General features: G+C 46.4%; 1 protein-coding gene across 1 annotated transcript in view; it reads left to right on the forward strand.

The window, feature by feature from the left end:
• SLC44A5 (solute carrier family 44 member 5) overlaps window positions 1-19,945 on the forward strand; it is a 114,933-nt gene that overhangs the window by 44,570 nt on the left and 50,418 nt on the right. Inside the window, 1 exon segment of the mRNA XM_029617875.1 lies at window positions 10,114-10,198. Within this exon segment, the coding sequence (XP_029473735.1) occupies window positions 10,114-10,198 (85 nt within the window).

Below are 19,945 nucleotides of genomic sequence, written 5' to 3' on the forward strand. Positions count from 1 at the left end.
CAATGGTTTAATGGCTATAGCTTGACCATTTGCTAATTCATGTAAAGACCTCCTTTCATGTTTAACATTCAAGTGATAAACTCTTTAGTTTCTAAAACAGAAAGATCTTTAAGAACCAATTCCTGAAACATAACTAGAAGAGGGTCCAAAAGACATTGAGGAACCCATGTGAATTGCTTTTGAAAAAACAGCAGGGCCGGTGGAAGGGTATCAGGTGCTCTAGGTGAACCTTCTGCCTTGCACCTGCCCTCTCTCCCCCCCCCCCCCCCCCCGGTCCAGGCTCCAGCTCAGGCCCCAACCTCATTCACTCAGACAGGCCCCCCTCTCTTACCCACACTTAGGTTCCTTCTCTCATTCACACACGCACCCTTACACAGGCTCCCTCTCACTCACACACGCACATGTACAGAGGCGTCGTGCCTGCCGAGATTCTGCTTCTCTCAGCCGTGAACAGGATGGGTGCTGCTTGTGGCCTACAGAGTCTCTACTCACCTCAACCGTTGAGTGAGATGGGCTCCACTCGCAGCCCCACATGGCTGCTCGCTGGTGCTCCAGGCGCCCACCTAGTTCACCTATTGGGATGCACTGGCCCTGCATGGATGTTATTTCCCTTGGATGCAATGAAAAAACCAGCTTAAGTGATAAAGATCTAACATCTATGGAGATCCACTCTGAATTGAAAGAAATTATATCTTACATTCGGAATAAATGATAAACCTTTTATTTAGAAGAGATATTTCTGAAGGATTCAACTCTTTGAAAGATAAATTAATAATCTCTAGTTCAAGTGTCTCTGTGTTTGTACTGAAGAGCGAGTTTGCATTGAAGTTAAAAATTTTGCTCCTCATATTTTTCACTGCCCCTTGTTTTCCTTGTTACCATCTCAGGATCTACAAAAGTGAAGAGAGACAAACTGGGAGGAGCATTGGCTTTAGCACTTCCTGATGATTCCTCTGAATCAAATGTAATTCTCTTCTTTTTGCCTCTTCTTGTTGATTCAAATAATGCAACAGTATCACAAAATATAAACACTAATACAAAAAAATAATGAAAAAAAAATGGAAATCTAGTATAAAAATGCAACTACAAATGTACCACCCCACAGATTTCCAATATTAGGGGTAGATTTTAAAAGAAGCGCGATCAGCCTACTTTTGCTTGCGCATCAGACTCAAGCAAAAGTACGCTGGATTTTAGTAGATACGCGCGGAGCCGCGCGTATCCACTAAAATCCTGGATCGGCGCGCGCAAGGCTATCGATTTTGTATAGCCTGCGCGCGCCGAGCCGCGCTGCCTCCCCCCGTTCCCTCCAAGGCCGCTCCGAAATCGGAGCGGCCTCGGAGGGAACTTTCCTTTGCCCTCCCCTCACCTTACCCTCCCTTCCCCTACCTAACCCACCCACCCGGCCCTGTCTACACCCCCCCCTTACCTTTGTCGGGGGATTTACGCCTCCCGGAGGGAGACGTAAATCCCCGCGCGCCAGCGGGCCTGCTGCGCGCCGGGCCGCGACCTGGGGGCGGGTACGGAGGGCGCGGCCACGCCCCCGGGCCGTAGCCACGCCCCCGTACCTGCCCCCAAAACGCTGCCGACACGCCCCCGGAACGCTGCGACGACCGGGCCCGCCCCCGACACGCCCCCGACACGCCCCCCTCCGAGAACCCCGGGACTTACGTGAGTCCCGGGGCTCTGCGCGCGCCGGGAGGCCTATGTAAAATAGGCTTCCCGGCGCGCAGGGCCCTGCTCGCGTAAATCCGCCCGGTTTTGGGCGGATTTACGCGAGCAGGGCTCTGAAAATCCGCCCCTTAATGTTTATAGGAGAATAATCTCCATTTGAAATGCACATCAAATTAAATTTACCAAATTGCATTGTGAAATGAGTGCAACGTTTGGCCAGATTTTGATAATCTTAAAAGTGTGTCAGTATTAAAAATGGAGGAAAAAGACTTCCAATGACAATCCTCAGGCACATGCCCTGTGGATTGATTACAGTGGCAAAATCATTAGTCATTTAAAAAAAATAAAAACCCTCCAAAATTAATAGTACCATACCTTCAATGCTCATCCTTAATTTTATTAAATTCAAACTGTTTATATTTTAAATTTGTCTTCCTTTTTATTTTATATTTTTAAGATTCTTTAAAAAATCGATCAAAGAAATGGGATGCCCTAACAGTGCTGTCTTAAATCCTTTGCGTTACTGACAAAATAAACAGTGCTCTCTTTGGTCGTTACGTTGCTCACAAAAGATGAGGGAGTACACTTAGGGGTAGATTTTCAGACGAGCGCGAATAGCCTACTTTTGTTTGCGCTCCAGGCGCAAACAAAAGTACGCTGGATTTTAGTAGATACGCGCGTAGTCGCGCGTATCGGCTAAAATCCTGGATCGGCGCGCGCAAGGCTATCGATTTCGTATAGCCTGCGCGCGCCGAGCCGCGCAGCCTACCCCCGTTCCCTCCTAGGCCGCTCCGAAATCGGAGCGGCCTAGAAGGGAACTTTCCTTTGCCCTCCCCTCACCTTCCCCTCCCTAACCCACCCGCCCGGCCCTGTCTAAACCCCCATCCTACCTTTGTTGGGGGATTTACGCCTCCCAGAGGGAGGCGTAAATCCCCGCGCGCGAGCGGGACTCCTGCGCGCCGGGCCGCGACCTGGGGGCGGGTACGGAGGGCGCGGCCACGCCCCCGGACCGCCCCGGGCCGTAGCCACGCCCCCGTACCCGCCCCCAAACGCTGCCGACACGCCCCCGCAACGCTGCGCGCTCCGGCCCCGCCCCCGACACGCCCCCGACACGCCCACTCCGAAAACCCCGGGACTTACGCGAGTCCGTGGTTCTGCGCGCGCCGGTGAGCCTATGTAAAATAGGCTCACCGGCGCGCAGGGCCCTGCTCGCGTAAATCCGCCCGGTTTTGGGCGGATTTACGCGAGCAGGGCTCTGAAAATCCGCCCCCCAATGTATTTGCGGTCCTGAGGAGATTAAAATTCCAAAGCAGAGTGTTTTGCCCTATTTTGTATGGAAGTTGGTTAGATGCTCGCAGTCACACTCAAAAAAAAAAAAAAAAATGTACATTAGCGGTGAAGACTATTCCCTGATGCAACCCATTTGGGAGAAACGTTCGGTCGTGGAATATTAGTCTTGTTTATTCTGTCAGTAATGCAAAGATTTAAGAGAGCACTGTTTGGGCATCCCATTTCTTTGATCGATTTTTAAAGAAACTTAAAAATATAAAATGAAGAAAAATGTATAAAATAAACAGTTTGAATTGAATACAATTAAGGATGAGCATTGAAGGTATGCTGCTATTAATTTTGGAGGGGTGTTTTTTTAATGACTAATGATTTTGCCACTGTAATCAATCCACAAGACCTGAGGATTGGCATCGGAAGTCTTTATCCTCCATTTTTAATATTGACCCTCTAAAGATTACCAAACCTGTTCAAATGTTGCACTCATCATCCCACAATACAATTCAGCAATTGAATTTGATGTGCATTTCAAATGGAGATTATTCTCCTGTAAACATTAGTACCGGATATTTGTTAGTGTCTTCTTAATTATTATATCCAATGGTCTCCCAATTTGATTATTTGATACCACCCCACAGATGTCCCAACAAGTGTCTGTTGGAATTTTTCGGTCATCACAGGGAGTGTAACTGGACATGCATTCTTTTAAATTATGCTCTTTAGTGACTATCATCCTCACTTTTGTCTCTGAAACATTAAGTTCTCTTCCTGGAAGACCTATAGTTTCTGGGATCGGCTCAGTTCTTGAGCTGTTATCGGTGTTGGTTGCAGAAAACAAACAACAAACTGTGTTATCCAAGCACATTCTTACATTAGAGATTCCTCTCATTTTTATTGAATTTCTAAATTCTTTTTCTGAGGTTAAGGATTCAGTGTTGTTAAAAACCTTGGACATCAAATCATTATTTTGGAATATTCTCTGAGTGGCTGCGATTGTGGTTATTAGCTCTACTTTAGAGCAGAGCAGAGGAAAGATTTCTGAGTTCCTACTTCTTTGGTAGCACTTGCATCAGAAACCTTAACTAAGTATTATTTTTTATTTATGGAAGAGTTCTTTCAATACATGGGGACAGTGATGGTCCCTGATATTGCTTGTTTATATGTATCTCAGTTTGAGGAACAGCAGGTTTGCAAGTTTATCACACTTTTTAAAAGTAGCTGTATGGTTCCACTACATTGATGACATATTGGGGTATGGCAGGGATCGCAGAAGTTCTTTAAGTACATAAATAGCTGTGAATCTAATTTTTGGATATGGAAGTTAATTTCAATAGTGGTGGTTTGTTGATGGTGCTTTTTAGGAATCTCTTGAATCACAATAGTTTACTACCCTTTAATAGCTTTGGGAGATTGTACCTGTGGGGCAGTTCTTCCATTTTCCACAGAATTTGTTCATCTGTAACCGATTACAAAAGACATACTGATGATTTGAATCAATGTTTTCTAAAGTGGAATAATCCACATGTGATGGTCTGTTGGGCTTATAAACGAGCACAATTTATTAATCGAGATTTGTTGCTTTTCTTTCGGGAGCCACATGATTCTCTGTCTCCGGTATGTATGTTACTGTTTTTCAGTTGGGTTGGGGGGAGCAATTGAAATTATTAAATGGCACTGACATCTATTACATGATTTTCAAGGTTTGGCTCAACCAATTTTTACCTTCCAATGATCTTGTAATATTCAAAACATTTTTGTGCATTCAGAATTATCACCAGTCCCTTTAAATTTAGATTTAGTTCTTACTGAATATTGCCCTTGTAATAGCTGCTCTGAAATCTTTCTTCATTTCAACACCCTACTGTTGGGAGAGAGGTGCTTTTTAAAGTCATACACCACTTGTGAAACTGCATCTGTGATCTGCATTATCCTGTGCCCTTGCAGCTTGTATGTTTGTAAAATATTTTGAGGCAACCACCTCTTGCTATATGATATATAGGAAAGAAAGAAAGAGATGTTACCCTTTGGAGTTTGGTTTGTTTTTTTTACCTCTAAATGTTGGGAAAACAATGAGGAAGGTAATGATCTGGATTATGGAGCACTGTAGCAGGATTCCGAATGGGTATTTGGATGCACCTTTAGTTCATCATTGGATGCAGACTCACCATTTGGTTAATTTTTTGTGTTAATGTGTGACAAGTAGAAGGGGTGGGGACTTGAATAAATTATTCTGACATATCTAACAGCAATGGATTTTTTTCTTTGAAGACTATATCGCCAGAAAAGTTAACGAAAAAATTGTTTGGTCATTTTGCCTGAATTGGGTGGGCACTTTTTTGTTTGTATGTAAGAACAGTTGATTGGAGGTGGGGGTGTGGGTCATTTGACCTGATTTTGAAGGTTGGCGTTTAGCCATGAGGAGCTCATACGTTTAAACTGATATCATGAAATTTATTTTTTTGTAATATTGTAATTTATACTTACATTGATTTTGTTTTATGCAATTTGGAAGTGTGTTTTGATGTATTTTTTTTCTTATAATATAAATATGATGTGAAGTGGATGTCTCCTTGAATACTGAATGCTATATCAGTCTTCGACCATGCTGTCAGGAACATTGGATGGACACGTATATGCCAATGTGGAAGAAACTTGCTTGGATTATGATGCCATATGCTTGTTTTATCTATAGAAAAGGGTGTACTGTTAGATGTAGTTCATTTCATGATTGGCATGTGATTTGACATAGTTTCCACGTCTTTCAAGTTTGAATTGTGACCTGATTGAATTTGTGACCTTTAGATTTAATGGGTCCTGTCCTAGTGGAGTACTACTTTTCAGCAGATTATGCCACTAACATTGGATGAACTTTAGAGGTATATTGACTTTAGAAATATTTCAATTGTGTTTCTCCCTGAAGATGCTGAGATTAGTGAAATGCTTTGTGTTAAAAGTTGTTTTTTTTGTTTGTTGTTTTCTTGTCGTTTTTATGTTGCATTTTGTTTTAGGTTTATATGTGGGTGATGCATTTATATCTGTGAGGTGGTACATTTGTAGTTGCATTTTTATACTGTAATTCCATTCTTTTTCATTAAAATATTTTTTTTAATTTTTTGTATTGGTGTTTATATTTTGTGATATTAGTTGATATTTTGGATGATATATACTTTTGCCATTCTTTAGTATTTAAATATTTCTTTCTGTTGATTGACATTCATGGGTAAATTGATCATTCTGGTAATCTGCTATATCTCTAATGAATTTCATCAACTTAAAATTTATGTAATTCTGATTTCATATTGTCAATTGGGAGTTGAATATCCTGATTTATTGAGCAAAAAAATAATTTTACAATTTGTTTGGTGGTGTTAAGTTTGTTGCTTAAATCGAGCTATACTCCTTTCGAATTGTTACCTCAAAATCTCTCTCCACTGTACTCTAGAATACTAAAAAATAAAGCAATGGAAAAATCTGTATAAAAATATATTTTAAGAATGTTTTCAAGTTAATGGACGGGAGTTCCTTCATCTTGTGTAGATGAGGTGTCGAGCCCCTTCTTCAGCTCTATGCAGTCTCTGGAGCTCCGAGCTCAGGTGCTGCTGTTCTCTTTTTTTTTTTTTGGTTGGTCCAGTTACAGGTATCCCAGCCCACAAAGAGTCTGTGTTTCTCCAGGACCTAAGTAATGCTCTCTGAAGCATCCATTTCTTCAGTCGCTGCAATTCCTGTTCCCAGTCGGTGGTTCCACATGCGGTGAATTCAAAGCATTGACACAGTAAATTCAGTTCCCACTTACAGTTATCGCAGCTCATGGAAGATGCAAATTTCCTTTCACTTTTTTTTTTCTTTTTAGCAGGGCTGCTGAGAGCTTTGCTCGTGCCATCTGCTCGTGGACTGCACTGGTGAAAATTTAGCAAATGAGATATGTGTTAAAAGGAGTTTGTTTAACTGCCTTGGTAACTATCTCTGGCAGACCCAACAAGGAGTTCACATGGCAGGGATGTGCACACCCAAAGGGGAGAACCTTCTTCAGAAGTTAAAGGAAAAATGAAACCAGACCTAGTGAATGAAAAGGATTCTTCCCACAGAGGGAGGTTCAGAATCAGCAGTGGAATTACTGGAAATAATTCTGCTGCCGGGGGGATGCTGCTAAAATGTTTCATGGCGGATCAAACAGGAAAAGCTAGCAAGTGAGGCTGTGGTTTGGAGAGGTCTGGAAGGGCGTGAAACGGGAGACGTTTGCTGTTACAGGTTCACTGGGTGTGGGTGTGGCAGAACGCGAGGACACACAGGGGCCGGTAACCCCAAGGAGCTCCCTGGCCAGATTCCCTCCCCCTGAAACAGAAACAAGGCCTGTGTCCTGCGGGCACCTTTTCGCAGGATCCTACTGCCCTGGATGCAACTGAAGCCAGTATCCTGCGGGGCTCCCTTCCTGACAGGATCTGCTACTCCAGAAAACACAAAGCCACACTCACACTCCGAGTCAGCCCAACTGTAGATACCAGGATAATCACTGTGCTTATTGTTAATGCTAGTAGATAGAGATGTGAATCAGAACCGTAATCGGTTCGGATTCCGGTTCAGATTCACATGTGGGTTTTTTTGCATCGGGCCCGATCGCGGTTTTGTTTATCGGCTGCGCCCGAGCCGATAAACAAAAAACCCACCCCGATCCTTTAAAACTAACCCCTTAGCTTCCCCCACCCTCCTGAACCCCTCCCCAAAAACATTTTACAGGTACCTGGTGGTCCAGTGGGGGTCCCTGGAGCGAACTCCCGCTCCCCCGCTGGACTTTTGGCAAGTCTTGTGGGGGTCAGGAGGGTCCCCCAAGACTTGCCAAAAGCCCCTGGTGGTCCAGCGGGGGTCCGGGAGCAATCTCCTGCACTTGGGCCATCTGCTGCCAGTAATCAAAATGGCGCCAATATCCTTTGCCCTTACTATGTCACAGGGACTACCGGTGCCATTGGTTAGCCCCTGTCACATGGTAGGAGCACAAGATGGCGCCAGCCATCCAGTGCTCCTACCATGTGACAGGGTTCGGCCAATGGCACAGATACCCTGTCACATGGTAAGGGCAAAGGGCCATCAGCGCCATTTTGATTAGTGGCAGCCGACGGCCCGGAGCAGGAGATCGCTTCCGGGACCCCCACTGGACCACCAGGTACCTGTAAAAAGTTTTTTGGGGGGATAAGGGAACCCCCACGATCAATATCGTGGGGTTTTCCTATCGTTTTGGGGGAGCCCCTGATTTCTGACGATTTTGAAAATATCGATATTTTCAATCGTCTGAAGCCCAATTCACATCCCTACTAGTAGATTACACTCCAGAAAACAATGCAGTAAAGCTGCAATCATGTAGTTTCCTTACGGTTATGAGGAGGGTGGCCGAGTTGGTTTTGTTGGTGAGAATTCTTTCTCTCTGCCCATCTCCATCTCAGCCTCTGTTAGTTATACCCTTCTTGTCATCAGAAGCTTGTTTTGGGAGACTCGTATGATTTCCCAAAACATGGCCAGCGTGAGAACTTCCTCCTCACAGATCCTACACATCTGGTGTTTACCCCTTCTGTACAGTGATACAGGGTTGGTATGAGAGAGCTGAATCCAGTGAGGCCTACCTTCTAAATATATCCTTAGGCCAAGCATTCCCATTACTCTTAAATTCTTTATGATTGACTGTAATGTCAGTCATTATTTTTGCTTTTATATAATCAGTCTGAACCCAATACAATGCAGTTGCAATGCCTTCCTTCCCCCGAGAACTTACTATCCAGAGGGTGAATTTTCAAAACTTTATGCACATTAAAATTAGCATAAATACAAGTAAGTACCCTCTACTTGCATATTCTGTATTGTATAAAAGTCTAAAATACACGCATATTTTCACTTTCATGTGCACATATGTGTATTTTAAAAAAACGGCGGTCTCAGCCCATTCCGGGGCGGGAGCCAACACACGCGCGAGTTGCTATTTTAAAAGACACACGTGCGCGTTTGCCAGCCTACTCGCGTATTCTTACACCTGCTAAGTGATATTAAACGTGCTTATTGTGCAGCACTGACTGGGTGGGAGGTCTGGGTGAACTGGTGAGAGTGAAGGCTGAAGAACCAGGAAGGTCTCAATGACCTGGAGAAGAACTGGGTGAACTGGTAGACTAACTAATTGGCAAACTGCTTAATTTCATTCACACGTGCATATTTTAAAATTAGTCAACTTCTGCCCGTAAATTGGGACTTATGCAAATAAGTCCTATCTTACTTTCACATGGAAAATGCGTGTATATTTTTTTTAAATAGGAAAAGTACGTACGTTCAGTGCATTCATATACGTGATTTCAATGCAGTACATTTATTCACGTGAATGTTGTGGAGTAGAGATATGCGTATTTAATAAAACGCATGTATATCATATACGCAACTATTTTATAATCCACCATATATGCCGGTATATGCCGCTGCGCACACTTTTTGAAAGTTATCCTCCCTATGGGTACCTGAAACAAAGTGATTTTGCCAGAGGGGCTAAGTAGTGTCAGTAACAGAAGCAGGATTTGAACCAAGATCTCCTGGTTCCCAGTCCATTATTCTAACCGCAGGCCTTCTACTGTGTCTTGCTGCTTTGTACAGGGATTTAACGTCTATTGACAGAAGCCCATTGTCATTTAGATCAAATCATTCTGGTTACACTATATAGAAGCAGCTCCTAATTACATAGCACTAGATTTAATGTAGTGAATTGACTTGGAAGTTAGTTACCGTAAAGTCTGCCTTGCAGTATTGGCCGTGCCCTAAAGACGCTTAGTGTGGCTGCGTTCCCAGGTCCCACACTTTCAGGACCTTTCTATTTTGCAGAATAATTGATTGCATTACCTCACACCTGGCTTTTCTCCAGATTTGCCCTAGAGGAATATGTGTAATGACCGCTGACGAAATGCCTTCTCCATATTTTATTTTCTTTTTAATTAAGAAATATAGCTTTTAAGGATAATCAATAATCTCCGGGAGCCGTCAGCTATAGCGGCTAAAGGAATTGATTTACTGGCACGCTGGTGCACTTGAGTGGGTCAGCAACCCTCAATCTAAACTCCCTAACATTCTGCTGGCAGAGCATTCAGAAATGGCTTTTCATTTTGTATTTTTCTTTCTTTCTTTTTACAGCGTGGGTGCATGGGGACCCCAGAAAAGCGGTTTATCCGACAGACAGCAACGGGCAGTTCTGCGGCCAGATGGGCACCCCCAATGAGTGAGTACTGCCGCCAGCGGCAAGCGGATTGGAGGTCACGATAAAGCACGATTTTTTACTCCTGCTGTTGAGTGTATACTGAGTTTTGTCTGTGTGAGATTTCCTCCAAATCTAGCAGGGCAATTTCCTGTATCCCGAGAGCAATCAGGACTTCCAGCGCACACAGCTTGATGGCAGGGCATATGGGTGTGTGCGTCCTCACGGAGCATACTCTCATTGCAGTAATGTGATTTTGGAAACCTATTCTGTTTTTTGTGGTGGTTGGATTTTTCACTAATTTCATATTTTTCATACCGTTCTTAAAAGGATATTGTTTCATTAGTTTTTTTTTGTTTTTTTTTTTACAATGCATGCTACTTTGTGAATGGTACGCAGTAAAGCATTTTAGCACACGCTGAAAGAACATGAATGACAAAAACCATATGTCGTTATTTTGTGTGTAGTTTTGACTGGGAAGTGGCACAAAATATCATCAGAAACATCGCTAATGTTTCCATGTCACTTGAAAGTGATGGCACCTCTTTGCTGGTCCTTTGGCTCTGATGTGTAGTCCCTGCTGGCTATGGCAGTAAAAGGTCCAGGAAAATCCTGGAGTGAGAAGAGACAACGTGGAGAACGGAGAAACATTTCATTTGTGGATTTAAGTCGCTGACCTGAAATAATTAAGTGGGTTTCTGGAATCCTGCTTAGAAGACTGAGAAATGAGCATTGCAGTATCTGCATTTGTTAAAATTTTAAACCCAGGCGTTGTCCTTTGCTCGGCCAGTGGTTTGCAGTATGAGTCGTGTGCGTGTTTTGCTGCGTATTGATATGACACTGTGCTTTGTATTATAAAGGGATAGTGGTACACAGCGGGGCCTGATTCAGACCTTTTTCTGTGGCTTCACACCGGGATCTGATATTTTACTGTCAAAGTCAGAATTAAATATTTATTTCTAGTTCAGGCTAGCCAGATCTCAATATGTGGCTGCCTGTGGCCTATGTGAAAGCTTCAGACTGTTTAGGGCACTGTCCACACTTGGAGCCGTTCTCACAGTGAAAGTACGCCTGCTCCTTGCCTTTGAAGCGCCACAGGTAAAATGTACCTGCAGACTTTTTCCACGGAAAATAACCTGTGCGCTATATTCCTCCCCTGATCTAAGCGCTGCCAGGAACGCAGTCTCAAAATGCAGTTAAAAGCATAGGGCATCGTGAAACACCGAAAGGTCGATATTCAGCCCACGGCTTGGCCAGGTAAGTTGCTGGATAATCATAGGTGGGCACCTTACCCCCATATATTTAGAGGGGCAGCCACATCACTGAATAGGCCCAGACACATCCAGTGTTATCCGAGTAAGTTTATCCGGATACATTTTTAGGACTGCATCTTGGCGTGTCTAAAGTTATCCGGCCTGCCCTGAAACACCGCTTCGCCCCCTCTCTTTAGCCAGATAAATAGTACATGGATAAAATTTATCAGGATAGAGGGGAAAGAATTTTAAAACCTTGGGGCTTGTCCGTCCAGTAATTCCAAAGTCACCCGGACTAATCCCATTGAATATTGACTTCCACGCATATTTTTAGCAGTATTGCAGGATGGTAGTCTTCAGAAAGATGCCCTCTTTTCATGTGCAAGTTGGTATTTACCCCATAAATGACCTTAAAAATTGACCTCCCCATGTTATAAATGGGTGGGTGAATTGGTAACTGGGGAAAGGAAAGAAGTAGGAGGAAGAGAAGTTTGGAGATAGAAATGAATAAAGGGCGACAGAGAGAGAGGCAGAAAATGGCCACAGGGCAAGAGGCTTTCTGTTCTGCTTGGCGTACCTCGCGATCTGCAGCTATCCGAGTCTCACTTTGCGATACTCTATTCTTGGGGGGCCGTGCAGCACTTTTCCTGATAAGTAGCGGGTAGGTCAGCTGGCCAGACCCAGAGATAACTGTCACTTACTCAAAATGGCACAAAAGATAAAGAATTTGAGAAGACTTTTAACCACAAAAAAAATGTTTTTATTTTATTTTTTTCTTTCCTTTCAAAGGGGATGGTATCAGATATTTCAGTGCTTTATTTTTTTAATCTACAGGCTCTTGCCCGCAGTATCGTAAATGTAGCACTCGCAATCATGTCACAGACCTTTCCCCACAATAATACTTTTACCCCTAAAAAATGTTTTATTGTTGGTATATCTTTGAAAAATATTTTAAAACCCTAAATATCACTTAGCTTAGTGTCCCACTCAGATTAAAGTGCTCAAACATAATCCCGACACTGCCATCCACTGATGCCTTCATCGGGAGATTCCACTCAGACTCTTCAGAAACCGGTCTTCCACAGCTCAACTCAACTCTTCAACAAATGGCAGCTAGCTCAGAATACAAAGTTTGGCATATTGGAAGCTGAAGAACACTTCTGAAATGTATCTGAAAGCGGTTTTGTCTGTTGACAGATGTGTACATTCTGCTCCTTTCCCCCCTGGGCCCTCCCCCAGAATGATTTACCAGGTAATTTAGTTCTTTTTGCTGCCTGAGGCTAAAGCAGTTGGTGTGGGCCCTGAGGGATGGATTTAAGATTTTGGTGTGCATAGACAGGCCTAGAGGCTGAGGATAGGCTTCCTCCCAGGAGCTCGGAGAGCAGAGATTTCACCACCAGAAATTGGAAAGCAGGAGAAGGGGTTATTTCAGCAGGATGCTACAGTGCTTTGATGTGACAGTGGCACACAACCCTAAAGCAAATGGGGGAAGGCTCCTCTGAGGCCTGGGTATTTTTGTTCTTTTAAAATATATTTATTTATTTTTTGTTTCCAATTTTTTTATGAACCACACTCTCAGGTAAACCTGGCTGGTGTGAAATACAACATTAGCATACAATATACATAAAATCAATCAACAATAAAATTAAACAATCTATACATAAATAATACTAACATAATAAAAATAAAACAAAAAAATTAATGAACTAACTGCAGTGCACATTATCCTAAATACTCCAGAGCAAGACACAACCACACTTTCACCTTTTTTCTTAACATCAGACAGTCTCCAACCTCATGACAAGCAGTGCTGCATTCCAAATTTCTGGATCAGTCTCTGAAAAAACGAATGTTCTAGTGAGAAACTTTAGGAATCTCTCGAACGGATGGAACTTGTATCAATGTGCCTTGTGCTGAAAGTAAAATACAAATTGAGGACGTTATCTCTAATCAATCTCGCAATCATATTCTGTAATAACCTATAGTTGTTGTTTACTTTTACCAGAAAATCCAACCATTACAACAATCGAATATTGGAGAGACTATCACTTGAACCCAAAACACTGAAAACCTTAGCATACCCTGTAACTTACACAATTTGAAAAACACGCGCCTCTCTAACATAAATTTGCACCCCCAAATTTCTAACCTCAACACACCTGATCCACTGAAAGGTACTGTCACCCGTCTGCCCCGCTCCGAAAAAAAGAAAATTCCATCAGTATTAACTTATTTGTCTCTAACCAATTCCCTGTCATCTTCACCACAACCCACAGAGGCACCCAGGTCTGACCTTGCTGGGCATACCCAGCCGTACATCATCTGCATACAAAAAAGCTTGGAAACCCAAACTTCAGACAAGCTGACCCAAAGATTTCATGAACACATTAAACAGCAAAGGGGATAGTGGTGATCCTTGAGGGACCTACATTCCATAACCTCTACCAATAAAATGTGGTGATCTACCAGATCCAGTAAAATTTAAAAACAGTGACTCTCCCTTATTCCAAGATTTAGGTAAGGGCACCCTCTGTGGTTGCCTATATCCAGGCCTGTTGCCCCTATAGTACCAGTCATGCTCTTCCCCCCCCCCCTCTACCCAGCCTCCCCAGGAAGTATAAACATGTCACATAGCTAATGCACGGCACTTATGCCAGGGCGGCATAAACAGATTTCACCCCCACTAGCAGGACATCGAGATAATGCATCAAAAGGGGCCAGAGAGAAGATCTGCTGTTGAAGGATGCGGCCAGGGCAAAAGTTGATAGCAATCCAACACGAAACCTCGGGTACACAAAGTACACGGTGCAATTAATGAACTGATGAACACCTTCTATCCTCGTGCATTGTACAGTGCTGATGCCTCAGCAGGTCCGTTTCCTCTCTATTTGCCGTTTTCGTGAGAAGGCTCTTGTGATTATCTGCTGTCCTCTTGTGGACACTGTGAAAATAACAGTATCCAAAATAGAGGTGTACCTGTGAATTTGCAAATACAAACGTAATATGGTTTCTATGTGAATTAATGTGGATACATTGAACTAGAGGTCAGTAGACAAGTTTTAGGTGATTTTTCTGATGACCGATGAAAGGGAAATAGCTCTGGAAAGTTAGTCACAATTGTGTTAAGTTAGTCCAAGGAAAAGGTATCGCCTACAACTTGTCTGTTGACCTGGATTTGCAAAGAACTACACACAGCTGCTGAACAGACGGAGGCCTGAATGCTGGTAAGATGCATGTGCTGGGAGCAGATGTTTCTGTAGTTGTAAAGCAACACCTGCAATGTCCTTCTAGAAACCTTTCAAAATGAACGGAATGGGGGTCATCCTGGTCATCGGAGATCAGGAAACATTTCTCCAGACTGCGGTCTTCCACTTCTTTCAAACTAGGAGGCCTAGAATTGATGATGAGAGCTGGCTGGGTTTTCTTTATGGTTCTAATAGTTATACCACTATATGATGATTAAATTTGGGATGAGAAATAAGAGTAATTTGGATTTAAATAGCAATTTTCACCCAAGTAGTAGGAGATCTGCTTTACAGTTCTCCCATGTTCAGGGAAGCCTGTGGCTCCGTGACCTCTCCCAAAGAAGAGAGGATAGAAGAAGCAGTTCTATATTACCCAGGCATAGGAGAGGGGTATAAGGGAAGAATGTGATGACAAGGAACTTGCCCAGATTCGGAGGGAGTCCAGGATTTGAGCTCATGAGCCTGCAGGAGCCCAACTCCTAGAAAAGTCCCTTTAACCACTAATCTGTGCTTCTCCCATAACATTACCGAGCCATATTCCCACTAAATGCACAAAAATAAAAGGGAACAAATAAAAACACACACACACCCTAAGGTGAGGCCTTTTTAATTGGACTAACTTAATACATTTCTAGACTAGCTTTGGAGAGCAAGTACTCTCTCTTCCTCAGTTCAGAACAGAATGAGCAAAGATGACATTACCAGGAAACAGAGAGAGTAGTGTGGTTTTCATATGTGAATCCTGAAAGGAATTTTAGTGATAGAGGCAGTATCTCGGGGTCACACTACTCCCTTAAATATCATACACACTTCTGCCCCCCTCCTAAATATATTTGCAGATGCAGAGTCTGTGTAAAAATCTGTATTGTCCAAACAAGATAACATTGTAACTGTTTTTCCCTGTACGTACCAGGATCAGTCCAGGACACCTGGGTTGTGACTCCGCACCAGTAGATGGAGACAGAGCAAGAGCTGTCGGGCTCACCCATATATGGTCACACTCCTGTCACAGCCCCTCAGTCTTACTCTGTCTCCAGTAGATGGTGCAGGTTTGGTCACAGCCCTGGTCCCTGGGGGTTTTGGCTGTTCCCTGGGGTTTTCCTTTTGGTTGTTAAGGTTCAGGTTCTTTTCTTTAATTGGAATTTGATTGGTATTTAAAAAAAAAAAAAAAAAAAAAAGTTAGGAATTTTTCCTCTTGAGAGGATACATCCCCGCTGGTCCTGCCTCCCAGGGGGGTTTGGAAGGTTCTGAGGGGACTATCCCCCCCTGGTTGAGGCCGCTGCTAGGGTCGAGGACCCGCCTAGGGAAGTAGCAGCGTCGGGGGTGACACCGGGGAGCCCGGTTCACTCACCCCTGCTGCAACAGGACCGTGGACAGCGGCGGTTTTTCTTTACAAAAAAAAAAAAAAAAAAAAAGTGTTTGACTGTTTTTGTTTGTGCCGCGGCTTCTCCTTCGCGCCGGCTCCCCGTTTCTTCAGGGGGGGGCCGTCTTCGTTGCCGCCCGCGCCGTTTTTCGATTTCATTTTAAAGGGGCCTTCCTCCCATCGGGGCCGCATGCTGAGGGGATCCGTCTGCCGCGCGTGCTGCTCGGCGCTTTCTCGTCTCTCCCGGGACAGCGTCTGTGCGTCTTGTGCCACCGGGGGCGAAGGTTCGTCGGGGGTCTCTCAGGAGGGCCGATCCCGGGCGCCGCGTTCGCCGCCTCGCGATTCCGCTGCTGCTGACGGCCCGGGGGACCCGTTCCCGCTTAGCGCGGGAACGGCGGCCATTTTGGCCACAGTCAGGGAAGCCACGCGGGTGGCAGTCGCAAATGGCGGCTTGCCTTCCGCGCTTTCGCCACAACGACGTCCCTCGGGGAAAGCCCCTGGAGAGGCCCGGTCCCAAGAGGGGTCCGGGCCTGAAGAGGAAACTGCAGGCTCTGGGTCCTCCTGCTCATCCGATTTTGCGCTACTTTTGCGCAAAATTTTAAAGTATAAACGGAGCAAAAGGAGGCCAAGGAAAGTGAAGGGATCCAGCAGTTCAGCTGGATCCCGGAAGAGGAGATCTTCGGCGGTCTCTGAGAGCGACGCAACGCGGCGGAAGCGCCCTGTGCGAGGAATGCCGCAGGACACGGACTCTGATTCTACCTCCCATGAGGAAGATGACCTGGTCGCAGAGCCCCTGGGGGGGGCCGGCGATGCGACGGATGGGAGTCCTTCTCAACCGGGAGCGGGGAAAGGTACGCCGGCCGTCGAGGGTGATGACCCAACGGTGGTGCGGTTGTTCCGCAGAGAGGAACTAACCCCGCTTATTCCAGCTATCCTCCAGGAACTGGGGGTTGGAGCGCTGCCGGTGGTACCCCGGCAGGCAGCGAACATGGATCCGGTACTGCTGGGTCTCACGGGTCCAGCAGTAGCTTTCCCCTGTCTGTTTACGGCTTCGGATATCTAGTTCCGGGAGTGGGACACTCCGGAGTTGGGCCTAAAGGTCAGTAAAGCTATGGACAGGCTCTACCCGTTGCCTGAGGATGCGCTGGAACTTCTCCGACTACCGAAGGTGGATGCTGCGGTGTCCGCCGTGACAAAGAGGTCGATTCCGGTTACAGGAGCTACGGCCCTCAAGGATATACAGGACAGAAAGCTGGAGGTGCAGCTGAAGAAAATCTTCGAAGTTTCAGCATTGGGGGTCCGGGCAGCCATCTGCAGTAACTTCGCAATGCGGGCCAGTTTGAGATGGGCTCAGGTCCTCCAGGCTAATGCAGGAGGCCAAACAAGCAGATCGGCTGGAGGCTGCAATAGCGTATAGTGCCAATGCCCTACATGACCTCCTTCGTACTTCGGCCAGGTCCATGGTCTCGGCAGTGTCGGCCCGTCGGCTTCTCTGGCTCCGGAATTGGGCCGCGGATGGCTCGTCCAAGGCTTCGGAGAGAGAGCATCTTGGGGCGCTGCTGTTTAAAGGGAAATTATTGTTTGGCAAGGAGTTGGACGATTTGATGTTGTCTCTTGGCGAGAACAGAGCTTTCAGGTTGCCTGAGGATAGGGTCAGAGCCCGATCCTCCTTCTCCAACCGAGCCCGTTTCCGTGGTAGCAGGAGGTCACGTCCCCAGAGGTCCGCAGGTCCTTCCAATCGTTCCGGTTCCTCATGGTCGTCCTCATGGACTCAGTCCTTTCGGGGGAAGCGGTTCGGCCATCAGGGTGGAACCCCGGGGGGCTCGACCTCCAAGGCCTCCCAATGAGATGCGGCCGGTCCATCCCTCGCTTCAGCTTCAGTCGGTGAGATGCGGCCGGTCCATCCCTCGCTTCAGCTTCAGTCGGTCGTTCCAAACGTGGGACCTCAGCTGCAGTTGTTTGTCAAGGAATGGGCCAAGATAACTTCAGATCAGTGGGTCCTCAACGTGATAAATCACGGTTACGTGTTAGATTTTTGCAAGGATTCCATTTATTTCATCGTGCCGAAGAAGGACGGTACTTCACGGCCGATTCTAGATCTCAAGGGGGTAAACAGATGCCTTCGCATTCCCCGCTTTAAATTGGAGAGGATCCGGTCGGTGATTGCCTCTGTGCACCCCGGCGAATTCCTGGAGTCCTTGGACCTCACGGAAGCGTACCATCATATCGGCATCCAGCCATCTTACCACCGGTTCTTCAGGTTCTGCATTCTGGGCAAGCATTATCAGTTCAAGGCTCCTCCCTTCGGGCTGGCCACGGCTCCCAGGACATTCACCAAGGTGCTGGTGGTGGTTGCGGCTCACCTCCGAAGAGAGGGGTTCCTAGTACACCCCTACCTGGACGATTGGTTGATTCGGGCCAAGTCCGAGGTCCAGTGTCGACAAGCAGTCAACAGAGTCCTCACGCTCTTGCAGTCCCTGGGTTGGGTTGTCAACCTCAGCAAGAGTCATCTGACACCCACCCAGTCTCTGGAGTACTTGGGGGCCCTGTTCGACACGAAGAGGGGCAAGGTCTTTCTATCCAAGGACAGGGTCCTCAAGCTTCAGGGGCAGGTGCGCCGCTTGTCGCTTCGGCTTCCCCTGGTATCCAATTACCTGACGGTTTTGGGTTCTATGGCTTCAACGCTAGCTTTGGTCCCCTGGGCCTTTGCTCATCTGCGTCCGTTGCAATCAGCGATGCTTTCCCGATAGAAGCCAGTGTCCGAAGAGTTTCATCTGCCACTCTCGCTCACGGCCCAGGCGCGGGCCAGTCTTCACTGGTGGCTAGAAGCGGACCACTTGACTTGCGGAGTCTCCCTGTTAGTGCCCAAGTGGACAGTAGTAACCACAGACGCCAGTCTCTCCGGCTGGGGAGCAGTCTGCCTGGGCAAGTCGGCGCAGGGCCAATGGCCCTTGGCTCAGACTCAGTGGTCCATCAATCGCCTAGAGACCAGGGCGGTTCGCCTGGCACTACAGTCTTTTCTGCCGCTTGTGCGAGGAAAAGCGGTTCGAGTGTTGTCGGACAATGCCACCACCGTGTCTTATATCAACCGTCAGGGGGGGGACGAGAAGTCCACTAGTGGCGGAGAAGGCGCAGCTTCTGCTAGCCTGGGCGGAGCACCACCTCAGCAACATAGCGGCGTCTCACATCGCCGGAGTCGACAATGTTCAGGCAGACTTCCTCAGTCGTCATCATCTGGATTCCGGAGAGTGGGAATTGGCACCGGAGGCGTTTCACCTCATTTGCGAACAGTGGGGGACGCCACACATGGACCTCATGGCCACATGGCAGAATGCAAAGGCGCCCAGGTTTACAGCCGTCGGAGAGAGAGAGGGGCCGAAGGAGTAGACGCGTTAGTTCTACCCTGGCCGCTGGACGTACTGCTGTATGTGTTCCCTCCTTGGCCGCTGATCGGCAAGGTTCTTCGTCGCATAGAGCTACCTCCGGCCGAAGTGATCTTGGTGGCGCCAGAGTGGCCACGATGCCCGTGGTTCGCAGATCTCATTCAGTTGTCGGTGGCATCGCCCCTTCGTCTTCAAAGGTTGGCGGGGCTTCTTCGGCAAGGCCCCGTTTGTTTGGAGGATGCGGATCACTTCTGTCTCGCGGCATGGCTTTTGAGAGGCAGCGCTTGAAGAAGAAGGGTTATTCGGATGCGGTGGTCGCCACGTTGTTGCGGGCCAGAAAGCAGTCTACTTCTATGGCCTACGTTCATGTCTGGGCAGTCTTTGATGACTGGTGTGCGGAGCGCAATGTGGATCCTATCTCGGCTCCTGTATCCGATATTCTGTCGTTTTTACAGGCTGGTTTGGCTGAAGGTCTTTCGTGTAGTTCCCTTCGGGTCCAGGTGGCAGCACTTGGATGTCTGCGTGGC

Source organism: Rhinatrema bivittatum, chromosome 10, assembly GCF_901001135.1.
Source record: "Rhinatrema bivittatum chromosome 10, aRhiBiv1.1, whole genome shotgun sequence".
NCBI classification, from domain to species: domain Eukaryota; kingdom Metazoa; phylum Chordata; class Amphibia; order Gymnophiona; family Rhinatrematidae; genus Rhinatrema; species Rhinatrema bivittatum.